Raw genomic sequence first — 16,656 nt, 5'->3', positions numbered from 1 at the left:
GTCCCTGCTACACATTACATATTACACAACTGGTTCATCATGCAATAAATTTAGATGGGCCACAAGTGCCAAGACCAGCCACAAGTGCAAAGTAATTCTCATACAATTAGCTGGTTAATCATGCAATAAATTGAGACCAGCCACAAATGCAAAGTAATTAACACAGAATAAAAATGACTCCCTAGCTATAAAGAGCTAACCAGTTAGAAAGTTAGTGCTTGAAAATGTGTAACAACCAGGGATCCTGGTTTCCCGATAAAAAACCCAAACAACCCAATTTCTGGATTGAATAAAGTAAAGTAACCCCAAATCCATATTTTTCCATGATTAAAGTGAAAAACCACTAATATCTATATAGATAGATATATAGTAGTATTTCACTTTGATCATGGAAAAATGTGGATTTTGGATTACATTTTTTAATCCAAACTGGGGACTTTTTTTGTCAGAGAAAACCAGGATCCCTGGTACCTCTATAGCTGGTTTCCATCCAGCTTTAATTTGAATGTGTAGCAAGGCCCAGATACTTGGCAATTAAAGCTCTCCCGTACAGTTGGCTATGCACTGTTCAAGGCTTTCTGAGAGCAGCGATGTTGTTCTCAGAGCTACGTTTCCACACCATGTTTCTTTTTACTTTTTTTTTCGATGTCCTTTTTCTTACGCTGATTATTTAACATAGCATCTGACAAACGCTCCACTGCTGAAGGGCTCAAAGGCAATTCAGCAGCGTCGAGGCCCTGCTCACCGCTCAGCTGTTTAGGGCAAAGGCTAAAAGGCAGACCCCTGACTTCCTGGCTGGGGATCTGCATTTGCACACACTAATTTAGTGTTTCCCAAACTTTTGACAGCCGGGCAACACTTTGTTTTCCAGACCCCTCGCGTGCGGTACCTCGTCGTTCAGCCCGGCCTCGGTTTGACTCCCCCGTGACGTCACTCCCAGGGACCAATCAGCGGGGGGAGGCGCGCATGACGTCACCCGCACCAAGCTTCCCGCCGCCGCTGCCGCCTTGCTCCACAGGGTCGGTTTAATAAGGGTCGAGCTGTAATGATATCGGCGGCAACACGGGATGGAGAGCAGGGCACGCAGAGACCCAGCCCCAGGGTGTTCTCAGCAGCCCTAATAGCTCAGCGAATACTAGGAACCGTTATGCCTGAGTTCTCGCGACATCAGACTTCTTGAGGGCCCCGCCTCCCTTTCTCACAGAAATATTGCGCGATTTTGAAAGATCGCTTTTCCCCCCCACCCCCCGTCACACTTCCGCTCCCTACGGTTGAATGAAGTCTCGCGAGACCTCTTTCTCTTCCCCGTGCTCGCCGCCGAGATGGTGGGTACCGGTGCCGGTGCGGGACATTCACCTTCCCGCCCGCGGTGGCCCGTAGCCGGGTGCCTGTGGTCCTGGCCAGGGGGTAGCTGGAGGGGGCTCCCTAGTCGGCCGGGAGCTGGGCGCGTTTCCCCGCTCCTGGGCTCTGCTGCCGCCGACCTCGTCCTGCTCCTGCTACGTGTCGGGCGGCTTGGAGCCTCCCTCAGAGGCCGGGAACGGCAGCGGGGCCAGGCCTTAAGTCAGTTAAGAGTATGAGAGTGGCTTGGGTTTTGCGTACGCTGTGCTGCATCAATGAGTTGCCTTACAATTTATTGTGCGTTTTGAAGACTTTTGCTGTTATTGATTGTCCATTATACGTGGGTTGAAGTTATTGTACGAATATGGTAAATATCATACACCTGGTAACAGTGTTGGCCCTGGCGAAGCCCAGGCTGGGGGATTTGACTGGGGTGCGCCAGCGCTGTTGCTGGGACCGGAGCTGGATGTTCCCAGCGGGGGGTGAGGGGGGTGGTCAGACTGATTGCCCCCAATTTGGGGTCACAAAAGGGATTTTGCCCCATGGTCAGATGGGTACAGACTTGCGGCGGGGTTGCCTTCTGTGCTGGGGGAGCAGTCCTTTTCCTGCAATCTCTTGAATGTATATTGACAACCTTGTAGCAGCAAGATGTTGGCTGCCATGCCTCCCCCTGCTGTACCTGCCCCAGGTTAGGGTGTTGTGTGTGTTGTGTCAGTTGAATAGTTTTGCTAAGAGGTTAGACAGTGGGTTTGTACAGGCTGGATTGGATAGGGATGATTGTACTTCAGGCAGGGTTTGGACTAGAGCAGAGGTGAGTAAAATACAGCCTGCAAGCTGGCTCTGGCCTGCCAAAGGATTTTATCTGGCCTGTGGCAGCCCAGGCCATGATGTGTGGAGCCAGTCCTGACATCCCTGGGCACACAGTGGGGCTGGGGCAGCGCAGTGGATAGACTTGCTTCCTGACTGTCCCAGCAGCAGTAGCTCCTTCTAGCTGCTGCTGCCAGACCTAGCCCTGCTGCCCAGGTATTCTGACCCTTTTCATTGGGCACCCTCAGAGCTGGGGGTACTGGATGGACCAGGCAAGTGGGATCTTCATGCAGGCTGGCCTGGAACTCACGTGGACAGGGTACACATGAATGGGATGAGGCCAGGGATGGGCGGGGGGGAGCAGTGTCCAGGAGCAGGATAGGCAGCCAGGGCCAGGATCATGGGGTGGTAGCAGCGTGGGGCTGTGCTGGAAACAGATCATAGCTCTGCCTCAGGCCCTGGTCCTACGCTGTCACCGCCCTGCGATCTCTAGCCCCTTTTCCCTGTCCTGCTCCTGGACACTGCTGCCTGCAGCCTCAACCCATCCGCCTGCCTATGTACCCTGTCTGTGGGGGTACCAGGCTAGTCTACATGGAGACACCGCCCACCTGGCTACTTCAGTAATCTACCACTTAGGGCAAGGGTTTTCAACTTTTTTGGATCAGTGTGCCCCCAGTGGCTGGACGCAGTGCAGGCACTGCCTGCCCAGCTGGAGTGGGGGAGGGGATGGCACGCGACTGGGCATGGGGGGGTGGGTGGCACACGGCCAAATGTGGAGTGCAGCAGCTGCCATGCGTGAGTTTCCCCCCCGGTGTCTGGCTGGGTGGCACCTGCATGGCAGCGCGGGATGGTGCGTGGCAGCACTCTGTCCCTGCACACCCACCCACAGTGCCTTCTCAAGTACCCCCAGGGATACGTGTACCCCTGGTTGACATCCTCTGACTTTTGGTGAGCTGCTGGGAGGAGTGGGGGGTGCTGACCCAGCCCACAACAGCTCACCAAAACTCCCTAAGTGGCCCTCCAGACCCAATAATTGCCCACTCCTGTACTAGATGACTTCTGGAGGTCCCTTCCAGCCCTGCTTGTCTATGATTCTGTGACTTGGTAGGTATTGACCGCAGTGGAAGGTAGAGCTGGGCGCACTGGCTTGGGGCTGATCCAAACAGCGTGGCACCTCCTCTAGTGCTTCTCCCTTCCTGACACTGCTATTGTCTTCCAGCCTTCTAGACTGAGGAAGACCCGGAAGCTTCGAGGACATGTCAGCCATGGCCACGGCCGCGTGGGTGAGTGTAGGGAATGGTTTCAGGGTTGTTTTGTGTTTGTGTCATGTTATTCTGGGATGTCATGTGTACTTAATCTAAACTAGTGGTTCTCAACATTTCTGCACTCAAGTCCTACCCTTGCACCTTGGAAAATGCAGTCCAGGGCTGTATCTGCAAAGCATTTGCTCTCTTGTGTCGTCGTTGTCGTCCCATCGTCATCCATCCGTCCGTCCGTTGTGTACCGCCCCCGGCCGTTCACCCCAACCTACTCAGTCGCCATGTCCGTTGGGGCCCAGGACCCCTTACCCCTCCCTACCAACTTCCAGTAATCCAATAGCCTGAATGAAAGGGCTCTATGGATCAGATCCAAACCGTGGGTTGTATTTTGACATCTGGTATAGGGGATGCTCATCAGGCTTGTTTTAAATCTGCTGGAACACTGTGCTGGTATTCATTGGTGTCTGAGGTTCAGATCAAGTGCAACATAACAGTATCTCTTGAGTCACAATAATACCAATTTCTTTTTAGGTAAACACAGGAAACATCCTGGAGGCCGTGGTAATGCTGGGGGCATGCACCATCACAGAATTAACTTTGACAAATAGTAAGCTGTACCTTTTTTTTTTTCCTTCTGTATTTCATGCTATGTCTGTTTCTATCATGTGAATAAAGGTATATAAATACATCTTCTTGCAAAGGTGTTTGCACTGCATGAAAATCTAGTAACTGTTTTCTTATATAACCTTCTATAGTAGAGAGGTGGTTGTCCAGAAAGTCAGTTGCCTTGAAAGTTTTCTATTAACAAAACCAGAAGTTTAGGCTAGGGCATGTGTAGAAGAAACGGGGGCCCTAAATTGAAGCAGTGGGTTTTAAAAAGCACTGCTTCAATTTAGGGCTCATTAAACCTCCATGTCATGCATACTCGTTGCCACTGAAGTGGTGCAAAAGCATTTAGCCTGCTTTAAAGTGTCGTGCACACACACCTCTTGTTTCATCTACATACGACCTTAGATCGTAGGAAAAACTTTCTCACTAGGAGGGTAATAAAATGCTGGAACAGGTTACCCAGAGAGGTTATGGACTTTCCATCCTTGGAGGCTTTTAAGAGTCAGGTAGACAAAGGCTTGGCTGGGATGGTCTAGTCAGGTATGGTCCTGCTTTGAGCAAGTGATTGGATTAGATGACCCCCGAATTCCCTTCCAACCCTAATTTGCTGTGACATGTCAAGCACGTAGTGATTACCTAGAGTCACATGTAGGCATTGCCTATTGTCATGATGTATAATATCTGCTTGCTGACTCCGTTTTCGGTGTGGTGTGGTTAATTAGTCACCTGGTTAGTAACAGAGAATCTTGAATCTACATTTTGTGTATAGCAAAATCCCTCTGAGTTTGAGAGTTCATAGAATGTGGTTTTTGATCTATATCAGGAAAGATGGAGGAGTTGAGAATTCTATTAAAAATAAAGTAGTAACTGCATACCCTTTTAAATGATAGAACCTATAGCTGCAATATAAAGCTCCTTTTTGCATATATGTTTTTTCTGTTCTACTTTTAATTATGTTAGGGATGAGAAATTGGACATTCTTTAACTGATAAATAAAGTCCCATGTTTGGCTTCCTTCAAGAGAAAAATGAAATGATAATGATAAAATATACTTTATAAACTGGCCCCTATTTTCATTGCTGTAGGATTTTTGTTTTTTAATTTGTATGCCAATTAGAAACTGAAAGGAATGTAATTGTGATATTGAAAACTTTTCCTTCACAGTCATCCTGGTTATTTTGGGAAGGTTGGTATGAGACATTACCACTTGAAAAAGAATCAATATTTCTGTCCTTCTGTCAACTTGGATAAATTGTGGACACTTGTTAGTGAGCAGACAAGACTCAACTATGCAAAAAACCAGGCTGGATTAGCTCCTGTCATTGATGTTGTACGCTCAGTAAGTATCTAATCAAACACTAATATTGTTAGTATCCTTCTGTCATAGAAAACGTAAGTTAGATGTATGTCTGCTCATCTGAAAAATTAACACTGTAAACCAGGGACGGGTAATTATTTTGGGCAGAGGGCTGCTTACTGAGTTTCGGCAAACCATCAAGGGCCGCGTGACGGGCAGCTCAGGACAGATTAATATTACTTTTCTAAATTTTTTAGTGACCCCGCGGGCCAGATGGAATGGCCTGGTGGGCCACATCTGGCCCCCGGGCCGCATTTTGCCCACCCCTGCTGTAAAATGTGACGGAGTTTTTAGAGCATCTGAACTTTCACGTGAAAAGGTCTTATGGGTTTTAATGGATGTGCTGCTGCAGCTTTTTGTTTCCATGAGTCCTTATCTTTTCTGTTTTGAGGTTTGGATTCTTCCCTGGGTCATTTTAGAACTGACCAACGGATCAGCTTTTTAAAGAAAATTGGAAGGCTCTACTTAAGAAGTGGGGAAAACCTTCAATTGTTTGTTTTTGCCTGAGTGGCGCTCTAACATACAAACTAAACTTCCTAACACTTCCTTGTCTGTAGTAGTCCTCCAAGACAAAATTTTCATCATTATTCGCTGACTAATATTTCTTTTGATATAGAAATGTCAGCCCGAAGAAGAGGGAAAGCAACTATCCTTGTTTTAGGAACATTCTCTGAGATTTGTATTCTGGGATAGAGGAAACTGGGCTTGTTGGTTAGAAATGCCTAATTCTGGATGAAGGAGAAATTATTTTTTTCCCTTCTGTGGCCTAGATGACTGCAAGGACCTGACTCATGCACTTTTGAAGTTCTCAGCACAAGTTGTTGACTTATTGGTGGCTACAAACAAAATGAGACTGAGACTGCCTCATATGCTAGGGGCCTCGGTAGATGTTATTTTGTCCTGTTTTATCTGCTGTTTTAGTGGGACAAAAACCCAGCAACCTAAAGGTCAGGCTTATTATCCAACTAATAAAATGGCTGATTTGGCCCCAAAATGGTAGATCTGGAGCAAAAAAGTTGCAGCAACTTCCTTGTCCTGGGAGAATTTCCCAGGACAGATTTAATCTGGAGTCTGATATTGCTGTCCACCAGCATCACACAGTCCTTTGCTCCCCTCATTGCTCTGCCCCCACCCTCTCCCCAAGTCCCCTCAGGGAGAGTAAGGAGTTATTAGGGTGCCCAGCTCGCTGCCCCTTCCTGCCAAAAAACTGATTGGATCAAATGAGGAGTGGCCTGGACTAGGGGGCTGCTTTCTGCCGAGTTTTATTGATTAAGGTTCTTTAGAGTTCCTGGAAGGCAGGCAGGCACTTTTAAAGTTTCCAGCACAAGTTTTTGACTTTTCAATGGCTACAGATAGAATGAGACTAAGACTGTGACATCCCTGGCTTATACAAACTTCTCAGGCCCTGTGGACTGGATGAGGGGTACTGGGGCCATTCTGCAGGCGAGATTGGGCCAACAGACTGGCCCCATGCATTGGAGCCAGTGCACAAGGCTGCTGTGGTATGGGTACCTCGTTTAGTGCGTGTCCCAGACAAGCCCCTCACGCTGCATGAGGTGTTGGCGCTGGCTCTAGAGCACAGGGCCAGTCTGTGGGCCTGATCTCAACCAGCCCTGGAGCCAGTGCACAGAACCAGTCAGTTCATGCAGCTCATGCCTCATGAGCCCACAATGGTTGCAGTGCCTGTGGTACCTGATCTAGCCCCATGAATTGTGTGTAGTACACACCAGACCAGCCTCGTGTGCAGGCCAAGGCTAGGCCATCCTGCGTGCAGCACAGTGATATAAACTGAATAAGAACAGTTGAGGATAACACATTACCCTGAAATATTTATCAAATACATGCAAGATTAGCTAGAATTCTCACCCATTTGTGAGCTGTAAAGTTTAATTATGTTAGATAGTTTGGTGAAATTTTAAAATAAAACATGTTTTGCAGCACTTGATGCAGCTTACCTCATGTAATCAGGAGTTAAAAGTATTCTTTGCTTGCTTTGCAATATGCACGACCATCAGTCAAGGTTAGATCTTAATTTGAGTAGATTTAAATGGAAATATGGTGAATCTATTATTTCTGCTGTTAATGAAGTTGCATTTGCTGAGACTAGAAATCTGTTTCCTCACTTCAGTCAATTTTCACAGTGGAGCAAGTCCATCTCTTTAGGCATGGTCTGTGCTACAGTTTTGTCAGTAGAAAGTGACCTTTGCTTTCTGTCAGTGGAGTAAAACTACTTTTCAGACCAGAGGAAGTCTTCTGTTGGCAGAAGGTGCTCACCCTTTACCACTTGCTACAGTCAGTTTAGTGGCTCGTGCCATCCTGCAGTGCATATCACCTTTGACAGTTCTGCCAGAAGACATAGGAATATGAACATGCCTTGGCAACATTTCTTGAGGCTGCTGGCAACAATTTTAGCAGAAGCAGTCTAGTGTAGCCAAGGCCTTAGTTTTCTTGCTGGTGTAGGACAAAGGAGAAACCCAGATGTAGGACCTCTGGAGCTGATGATAAAAATCTGTTTAACTTTCCTGTCTTTCTAGGGTTATTACAAAGTCTTGGGAAAGGGAAAGCTGCCAAAACAGCCTGTTATTGTGAAAGCAAAATTCTTCAGCAGAAAAGCAGAAGAGAAGATCAAAGAAGTTGGTGGTACATGTGTGCTGGTGGCATAAAGCATCTTTGCAAATTTATTCAGTATTTTGAATAAAGACACTATATATAAAAAATGTTTCACTTTGATTTATTAGAGCATTCTTATGAGGAATTTATATGTCCTAGACCAGGGGTAGGCAACGTTTTTTGGCCAGTGCCAAAAAACCCACAATGTCTACCTTGGAAGGTGCCAGAGTGCCAACATGCCAGAACCTGGAGCAGCTGTTTGCAGCCTCCCAGCTGTGGCCAGCCCACGGAGCCCAGTCTGCTTGGAGCAGGGCTTGCAGCCTCCCAGCCACCTGCTGGGAGCAGCCTGGGCTCTGTGGCTGGGAGCAGCTCTTAGAGCCCGCCCTGGTGGTGGTGTGCCAAGCAAAATGGCCTTGCGTGCTGGGGGTTGCTGACCCCTGTCCTAGACATTCCTCAAGTGTGGTCCTGTCCTCACCTGTCAGTGACTAGTTATTGGGATGATTAGTTCTTGGCATGGTTCATGCTTGCATATATAGGATGGCAACACTGGATAGTTTTGCTTCAGACAATCTATCAGTGTGAGAACTTGTCTACTTTTATGAGGGGGCTAATTGTGTTAGTAGAATTGATTTGGTGAGTCTCTTCAATGATCTTTGGGTAGAACATCCCAGAACTCATTATTTCCTAATGTTCACTAATACTGCTTTGTGGTACAGTACAAATCTGAAGGGTATCCCAGTGGCAGGTGTTTTGTTTTTGGGTTTGTTCTTTCCTTTTGTTTACTCTTTCCCCCAAGCATGCAGTAGAAACCACACTATGCACACACATATCAATAGTATTTTTGGTGGGAGGGAGGGGTAATTGGCAATCTTACACTACCTCTACTGGCCGGCCTTTGATGCTGCTTTGGGAACATTAACAGGGATTCAAGCATCATTGCCAACAGGCTGTTGCTTAGACATTCACCATGCCAATGGCATAACTTGCACTCATATGGATGGAGGTATATATAGAGGTGTAACATTTTCTAATAATATTTAGAAATGGAAGCTCAAGGCAAGTGGTAGAGTTCATTCCTTTCTACAGGCAATTCTGGGTCTGCCTAGCAGGGAGCTGTTTGTCTAAAATATCACCAACCTCTGCTGAGCAAAGAGCTAGATTGCAAATAGACTCTGTTGTGTCAATAGGAACTTGGCTATAATGTACATCTTTATAAAAATGTGTTGCAGTAGGAAACTGATGGCTTCTAGTATGACATTCTGGATTACGTAATCTACAGAATAATTATGTAAAAGAACTACCCATAAATTAGTAGCATGGTTAAAACATTGCAGTTCTCATGATCTTCTACAGTAAAGAAAGGACCTCCGTTTACCCTCAATCTTGCTAGATTCACCTGTGGTTCTTCATTTGCCTTGTTAAACAGGTATTGCCTCATAACAGCACTGCGAAACGGAGCTAAAGTCAAGAAGTATGTAAATATCCTCTGACAGACTTAACATTTACAGGCAGGGCTGTATATATTTAGATAAAAGGCCTTGTGTGTAATCATTTCCAAAACTAGTTAAGTACTGCAAATGAAATCAAGGGATTTCTCTGTAGACTTTACCAGTTTGCCTTGTTTGCATTATCTTTGCTGCCTGTGCTTAAGCATTTTTCACTATAGCCAAAACTTCAGTGAAGATTTTATTTACAGATTGGCCTGCTTAAGTGGTGCCAATATAGATTTTAGCAGTAAATGCAACTGAAAATATATTAACTTGCAAGGATAGCAGGTTGCAAAGTAGGTAGAGGTTTGTATTACACATACAAACCTCAAAGCCTGCAGGGTGTTGGCTTATATGAAAGAAAATGGTTAATTCTAAAGCAGGGAGATGCATGCAGGTGTCAGTAATATCCTTTTGTAGGTGATTTAAATCCTCAGAGGGCCTAAAGCCTCAAATTCAAGTCCATTTCATGGCCTCTAAAATGAGTCATTTTTAAATTGTGCACTTTAATGTGGGGGGGACTGACACTTGATTATATAACTTTGGTCAAAGCTGTCTCAAAACTAGTAACTTAGTTTTGGTATTGAACTATGAATACTGGTGTAGCTTAGCTTTTAAGGAATAACTTTATTCTTTAACGCCAAGCTTAGGTGAGTTTAATTCTATCCTGCCTCCTATATCATCAAAAGGATTTCCAAATCCTTGAGAGTTGATTCAGGAGGTAAAACTGCTGACCTTCCATCTGCTAACTCCCAGAAGGCAAATACAACATTCAACCCAACTATCTAAACACAAGAAACCTTGCACACCACTAGGTATCTTTTATCTAATTGTTGGGTTCCATTATGCTAAAATACTTTACTTCATAGTACAGCTGCCATTAAACTGCTTGTGATTGAAACCACAAGTCATCCTGCACTAGAAGAGTTTTAGAACAGGTGTGGTCAACCTGTGGCATATGTGCTACAAGTAGCATGGACATCCTCTGTACATGGCAGTCTGGGGAGGTAATGGAACAGAAAGCAGCAAATCAGGCAGGACAAAAGGGGAGAGGCACTTGGAGAGAGTGTAGGTCTGTTTTGTGATACACCTGCCAAAAAAAGGTTGGCTCCCACTGGTTTAGAAATCTTCCCTCCTGCATCTTGTCCCCAAGTGCCTGTTCAGATGCATCCTCCAGTTTTAACTATGGGGAAAACAGCTGTAAGGCAAAGCAGTGGAAACTTGGGTCTAGATACCCTTCCCATTCTTGCTATTTTTCTTATCAAGTGACTGATTTCAGAGCTTTAGTTCTATGGGATAACTCACTGAAAGGGAGATATGCTGATAAAGGTGGGGGGTGGAAAGAGCTTTCTTGGTAACAGAAAGAGTACATTGACAGACAAAAATGTAGATGTAGTTGGTTTCATTAAAAAAAATTCTTGCATATTTGATTTACCACTAACATGTCCCCCTGCCACTTTTAATAGCATGTCACTTGTTTTTGCTGGAAAGCATCTCCCATTCCCTTTTTCCACAAACACAAGAAGTTAAGACTAGCCCTATCCAGGGTGGGTGTTTGTTTTTTAAGAATCAATTAAAGCAGCCACAGGACTACTTTTGTGAAAGACCACAACAAAGGCAGTGTCTGCAAACTTCAAACTACAAAACCACCACTTGTCCTCTGTACTAACAGCTTCTATCAACAGTCTCAAGACACCAAAGGTAAGCATTTTAGCTCTTCTCAAGTTATGGAAAGCTTCCATGTTAATATCTTAAAGCAAGATGGTGACTTAAAGCCTTCTAGAAAATAGATCACAGGAATAACTGCCATCCACAACCTCAGATAATGAGGTTAAATTCAGAATCAGAGTTAAATTTCCTGGCAGGAATGGCATGTTAGCTTTGCACCTTTCCCAAATATCACTGATCTTTTCCTGTGCCTGATTTGTTGCTCTTTTTTTTTTTTTTACTTCCTGTCTTATGTTACTACCTGTTCCCTTCCTGATCTGTGGACACTTGCTACATGTAGGCCAACCTCAGGCTAGAATAAAATCCCATGAACTGTAATGTTACCAACCTGGTGGCCGACTAGTTTATAAGAAACAGCCAGTGAATAGAGTGGCAATTATTCTGCGAGTACTCTAGCACACCTTAACCACGGGCAAGGATTATATGTGACTCTAGTCTCGCTTGCATAAACAGATACCCTGACCCCCAACATCTGTAGGATTTGAAAGTAGCTTGCACAAAGCACTGATTTGTTGTAGTCTCTTTATTCAAACTTGAATACAAAAAGCCTTCTATGCCACTAGCACACAAGCTCCACCTGCTTCTTTGATCTTCTCCTCTGCTCTCCTGCTGAAGAATTTTGCTTTCACAATTACAGGCTGTTTGGGCAGCTTCCCCTTGCCCAGGACTTTGTAATAACCCTAGAAAAAGAACAGTCAATTTTAGTTGTTTCACATAACTATATTCCTATACTAGCACCATAACCTTTTAATCCCATTAAGTGGATACACAAATTAAACACTCACTTGCATTTCCCAAAATTAAAATTAGTACTTGGTTATGCTTCTCAAGTTTTAATATTCCCAAACCAGTATTTTCATTAGCCTGTGTCTACAGGTTTTCCAAGCATCTTAGTTAACTTCAGATGTGTAGATAATGGATTCCACAGTCCACAAGGAAGGTGAAATCCCACAGTGCTGCCTTCCAAGTTGATTTCTTGCCAGACTGTTTTGGATTGTCAAAAGCCATGCCTCCAAAAATTAGAGTCAATATTTATGATAAGCTACTGTAGTCCAGTTCAGCACTGGCACTGAAGAGGAAGCTTTAAGCTATGATGAGCATTTGCAGGTTATTTAACTTCCCAATTGTCAAGAGATCTGTCTCTCTTAATGTTGGAATTAACACATTCCAACACCTGATCTAGATTTCTGAAAAGGAATCCTTCAAGTGACTATTATACCTTCATATAGTTTGTACTGCCTTCCTACATATAACTGATTTAAGGTATCAGTTCCACTTAAAAAAGCATGTAACTGATCTGGTGACCAACTGAGGCATGAAATGCAACAGTCAGTGAATAAAGATCAGTAGTTTTTCTCCGAGAACTATAGCACAACAAGACAATGAGAGATGTCAGGATGTGACTCTAGTCTCGGCTTCTGTACCAACTTCCCAGAGTAGGCTGAAAAGACTTGGGGTAAGAGCTCTTTAAAAATGAAAGAAATTATTCCTCCCATTGACCTAGAGAAAAGTAATCTACAAAACTGCTAATAAAGGGGAGCACAGGCAGAATAAAATGTTGAAGGGGAGACATCCTACAATAAAACTGAGTCAACATAAATGGCACCTTTTAAAAACAGCCCAGGAGCTAAGGTGTAAAGCGTGCAAACTGGATGCTCAATTAAGTAATATAAGACTAGTTTAAAAATAAACCAGATTGAAATTGTACATCAGGAGCATTAGTTTATCATAGATCGTGCTGAAAATGGATTGATCTGCTAAAAACCCATGGGCAAAAAAAATTAAAAGCAGCAGCAATACAACCTCAATCCAAACCCTAGGAAAGTACACTTACCGAGCGTACAACGTCTATGACAGGAGCTAATCCAGCCTGGTTTTTTGCATAATTGAGTCTGGTCTGTTCACTAACAAGTGTCCACAATTTATCCAGATTAACGGTGGGACAGAAGTTCTGGTTCTTCTTCAAGTGGTAATGCCTCATACCAACTTTTCCAAAATAACCAGGGTGACTAAAGAGAAAAATTTTAAGAGATCTCATTAATGTGTAGTTGATCCCTTTTAAGAACAAACAATAAATGCATAAACAATGCCCTTATTTTTTTGAGCGGTTGAAGTTCTTTAAATCATGCATGGCAGGCACTCCAATTTAAAAATATAATCTTAATCCAAATGATGGAATTGCCCTGTTATCCTCACTAGCCTTCCAAAAAAGCAAATCCACGTTATAGAAAAGGAAGTGGAAGTGATTTGACAGTAAAATACTGCAATGAAATGAAATTGGCTGTTGTAGTAATATTATGCTTCACTGACAATTGCACTTCCCATCTGCAGATGTTTTTGAGTGTTTGTTTCTGAAGCAGAGTTCCCATCCTCTCTGAAATGGGAGTTTTGGCCTAACTCTGCAACCCTTTACCCCCAATTGCTTTTTAGTTGACTTTTAGGCTGTTACTAACCCGGTGACTGACTGAACTACTGATCAAGAACAGACAGTGAATAAAGGTCAGTCCTTATTCTCCACGTACACTAGCACACCGTGACCACAGGTAGCATCTAGATGCGACTCTAGCCTCAGCAACTTAACAGCTCTTCCCCAAGAAGATTACTATATTCAGGCCTGTTTAAGACTCACGTTTGCTTTTATTATTTTGTGCCTATCTACAACAGATGGGCACAGAGCTGAGTGTGTTACCAATGCCTTACAAACATCAGTTATTTAACATCTAAAAGGCCCAGTATGTCAAAAATTCTGAAACATGCATTTTCAAAATACTACAAGAACCAGTTTAATCACACCAAGCTGCACACACAAGACCAGCACAGGCCTAACTAACATTGGTTTGATTTGCTGATGCAAGTCATGTAATGGACCCCTGATGTAGCTGCCTGTACTGGGTCAAGATAAGACAAACTAGGAATGGGGGCATGCTACCAGTATGCCAGAAAGGTGGTGTATGGCAGTGATTCTCAAGCCTTTTTCTTTTTTTAGGTTCAAAGAAAAGAACATGCTAGTTTCCACTCTTATTATTGTCTGAGCTCAAAAAAATTTGGGAGCAGTTCCTTTGGTTGCAAAGGAAGTCAGAAAGCCTGCAGCAGGGCAGAATAGTTTTTGACACTGTGAATTTCTATCTGAAATCTCTGGATTTATCTTGGGAACCATGTCTGTATGTTCAGCAGTGCTAATACTGTACTGACTTGTGCGAGGGCCAGTGGGCACTTAGCCTCCCCTCCCCCACTCATTTTGAACCTTTGACTCTTGCTCCCACCCATTTTGTCTCTCTTTCCCCAATTCTGCTGTCATGTACCCAACAGCCCCCTCCATTAACAGCGAGGGCAAACTGTTGCTCAGTGGGCAGAAGGCCCATGTTCCCGATACACATTAAACAGAACAGGCCTATGTCCCACTGCAAACCCCCGGGGACTGTCAGGCCATTTTCCTGCCCCCTGTCCACTCGCATCTCCAGGCAGAGTTTCACTGGGCAGTGTCCACTGGCTCCCTGAACCCCTCGCTGCCTGGCACACTCTCCTCAGCATCCCCCCTGGAGGCACTTGTTTTGACGGAGCTTACTATTTGTCGAAGTTGATGCGGTGGTGATGCATGCCGCCCGCGTTGCCGCGGCCGCCGGGGTGCTTGCGGTGCTTGCCTGCAGCGGGGGGAGACGGCACGGGGTCAGCAGCCTGACACCTCTCCCTCCCCCCTTTCACCTCACCCATCCTCCCCTCGCCCCGCACTCACCCACGCGGCCGTGGCCGTGGCTGACGTGCCCGCGCAGCTTCCGCGTCTTCCTGAGGCGGGACGGCTGCAGAGAGGACACAGCCCGTGAGCGGCACCGCCAGGGCGACCCCCCGCGAAACCCCCCGGCCCCTCCCCCTGCTCCGGCCCGCCGAGTGACGTCAGCCGGATGAACCGCCGCCGCGCCCGGCACCCCTCCTGCCCGGCCCCCCGCGCCGCGGCCCGGCCACGCCGCAGCTCACCATGCTGGCTGCCTCCGGAAAGGGGGAAGGGAGGGCCCGGGCTCTCGCGAGATCTCCTCAGAGGGAGAGGGGAGGGAGAGTCTCGCGACATCCTCTCGCAAAGCCGAGCATCAATGGAAAGGGAGGGGAACGAACTCTCGCGAGATCGCCTCACAAGGAGGTGGGGCTGGGTGCAATGTCAGGTGGAGGAAGGAGGTCCCCCGGGGCGATGTGTGGGCGGTCAAGAGAAAGATTGCAGAGGGGAGCCTTGCGGGATCTCATAACGTGGGGGGATCTCGCGACATCTTCCAAGGCAACGGGTGTGTCATAGTAAAGAGGAGGGAACGGAATCTCGCGAGATCTCGTAACGCGGCAGTCACGGTAAGGGGGTGGAGTAGAATCTCGCGACATCTCCTCACAAGGCAGGGTGAGAAGGGACGGGAGCGGAATCTCGCGAGACTTAGATGAGTTTGGGATGGGTTTAGCCTTTGTGCCAGGCCCCGCCTATGATGGTCGCTGGGCGGGCGCGGCGCGGGGCTCGGCGCTACTGGCCCGCGGGGTGTCGGGCGGCAGGGCCCAAGCAGACCCTTGCAGGGTGGGACTCTGGCAGCCTGCGAGGGAGAAGCCACGGTTTCCCACGTTTTTGTTCTTTAAAGGAGAATCCCTTTTTAAAGTTTGTTTGCGACCCTTTCATGTATTCCTGTGCCCCACTTTTGCGTTGCGACCTGTGGGTTGAGAAATGCAGGGTCTAGCCCACACGCTACTTGCCCCAGGGGCTGCATGCCCAGCGAGCCACAGTTGGTGCGCACCGTGGCACAGGGGTCCGGGGTGTGGGCTGCACGTGGTCCCCCGACCAACTCCACTGTGCTAGCTGTAGTGCTGGGTCCAGCCTGCATCTTGCGGGCAGTGCACACGGAGGTAGTGCTGGGGGCTGATAGATAGTATGTGGGCTAGTCCCAGTGGTGCAGCTGCTTCACAGGGGGTGTACCTTGCAGACCAGCTCAAGGATGTTCATCTGGGAGGTGGACACCCCTGCGTTATACAAGTCCATGGTGTGCGCTGCTCACCTCTTGAATGCTGTGTGCTGGCTGGTTTCTGCATCTCCCAAAGGATGTAGTAGACTTATAAAAGTTAGAGAGAGAGGTAACCAAAATGATCAGAGGTCTGGGGCAGTTGCCGTACCAGGAGAGACTTGAAAAAGCCAGGATTATTCAGTTTAAAAGGAGAAGACTGAGAGGGGATATGAGAAGAGGCCTATAAAATCATGAAGGATGTATACCAAGTGAATAGGGAACTTTATACGCCAAGTCCCAGGATACTGGGACTAGGGGGCACCCACTGAAATTAGTGAGAGACAGGTTAAATACTAAAAAGGGAAAATATGCAACACCTAGTTAACTTGTAGAACTCATAGTCCCCAGAGGTGGTAGAGCAGATGTGGCTAGATTCAAAACGTGACTAGACAAATTCATTGATCATGGATCCATTAATAGCTGTTAAACAGAAACAT

The 16,656-nt window shown here is 46.2% G+C and overlaps 3 protein-coding genes and 3 non-coding genes across 7 annotated transcripts in view; 2 read left to right on the top strand and 4 right to left on the bottom strand.

The window, feature by feature from the left end:
- Positions 1-1,245: 1,245 nt before the first annotated feature.
- On the top strand, positions 1,246-8,087 carry LOC102573729 (large ribosomal subunit protein uL15). Of its 2 annotated transcripts, none has more exons than XM_006264860.4 (5): positions 1,246-1,325; positions 3,365-3,428; positions 3,936-4,011; positions 5,178-5,352; positions 7,905-8,087. In XM_006264860.4, the coding sequence occupies exons 1-5, from the start codon at positions 1,323-1,325 to the stop codon at positions 8,031-8,033; spliced, it is 447 nt and encodes a 148-aa protein (XP_006264922.1). In that variant the 5' UTR covers positions 1,246-1,322; the 3' UTR covers positions 8,034-8,087. The 2 variants fall into 2 exon arrangements, with proteins under 2 accessions (XP_006264922.1, XP_014457925.1); XM_014602439.3 differs by lacking the exon at positions 1,246-1,325 and adding an exon at positions 1,681-1,705.
- Positions 8,088-11,510: 3,423 nt separating this feature from the next.
- Positions 11,511-11,637, bottom strand: LOC132248935 (small nucleolar RNA SNORA3/SNORA45 family). The gene has a single exon (XR_009460406.1). It is a non-coding gene; the product is annotated as a small nucleolar RNA SNORA3/SNORA45 family (small nucleolar RNA).
- Positions 11,638-11,703: 66 nt separating this feature from the next.
- RPL27A (ribosomal protein L27a) lies at positions 11,704-15,244 on the bottom strand. Its single transcript, XM_006264861.4, has 5 exons — positions 15,168-15,244; positions 14,929-14,992; positions 14,761-14,836; positions 13,030-13,204; positions 11,704-11,875 (listed from the first exon to the last, which is right to left on the bottom strand). The coding sequence occupies exons 1-5, from the start codon at positions 15,168-15,170 to the stop codon at positions 11,747-11,749; spliced, it is 447 nt and encodes a 148-aa protein (XP_006264923.1). The 5' UTR covers positions 15,171-15,244; the 3' UTR covers positions 11,704-11,746.
- Positions 12,480-12,611, bottom strand: LOC132248934 (small nucleolar RNA SNORA3/SNORA45 family). Its single transcript, XR_009460405.1, has one exon. It is a non-coding gene; the product is annotated as a small nucleolar RNA SNORA3/SNORA45 family (small nucleolar RNA).
- On the bottom strand, positions 13,636-13,768 carry LOC132248936 (small nucleolar RNA SNORA3/SNORA45 family). The gene has a single exon (XR_009460407.1). It is a non-coding gene; the product is annotated as a small nucleolar RNA SNORA3/SNORA45 family (small nucleolar RNA).
- Positions 15,245-15,342: 98 nt separating the features above from the next.
- TRIM66 (tripartite motif containing 66) overlaps positions 15,343-16,656 on the top strand; it is a 97,488-nt gene continuing 96,174 nt past the window's right edge. The window contains exon 1 of the mRNA XM_059722658.1: positions 15,343-15,527. The gene's annotated coding sequence lies outside the window, so the exon portion shown is untranslated. The remainder of the gene's footprint in view (positions 15,528-16,656) is intronic.

This window comes from Alligator mississippiensis, chromosome 2, assembly GCF_030867095.1.
Source record: "Alligator mississippiensis isolate rAllMis1 chromosome 2, rAllMis1, whole genome shotgun sequence".
Taxonomy (NCBI): domain Eukaryota; kingdom Metazoa; phylum Chordata; order Crocodylia; family Alligatoridae; genus Alligator; species Alligator mississippiensis.
The sequence above is the reverse complement of the archived record's forward strand: the minus strand, read 5'-3'. Positions and strand labels throughout refer to the sequence as shown.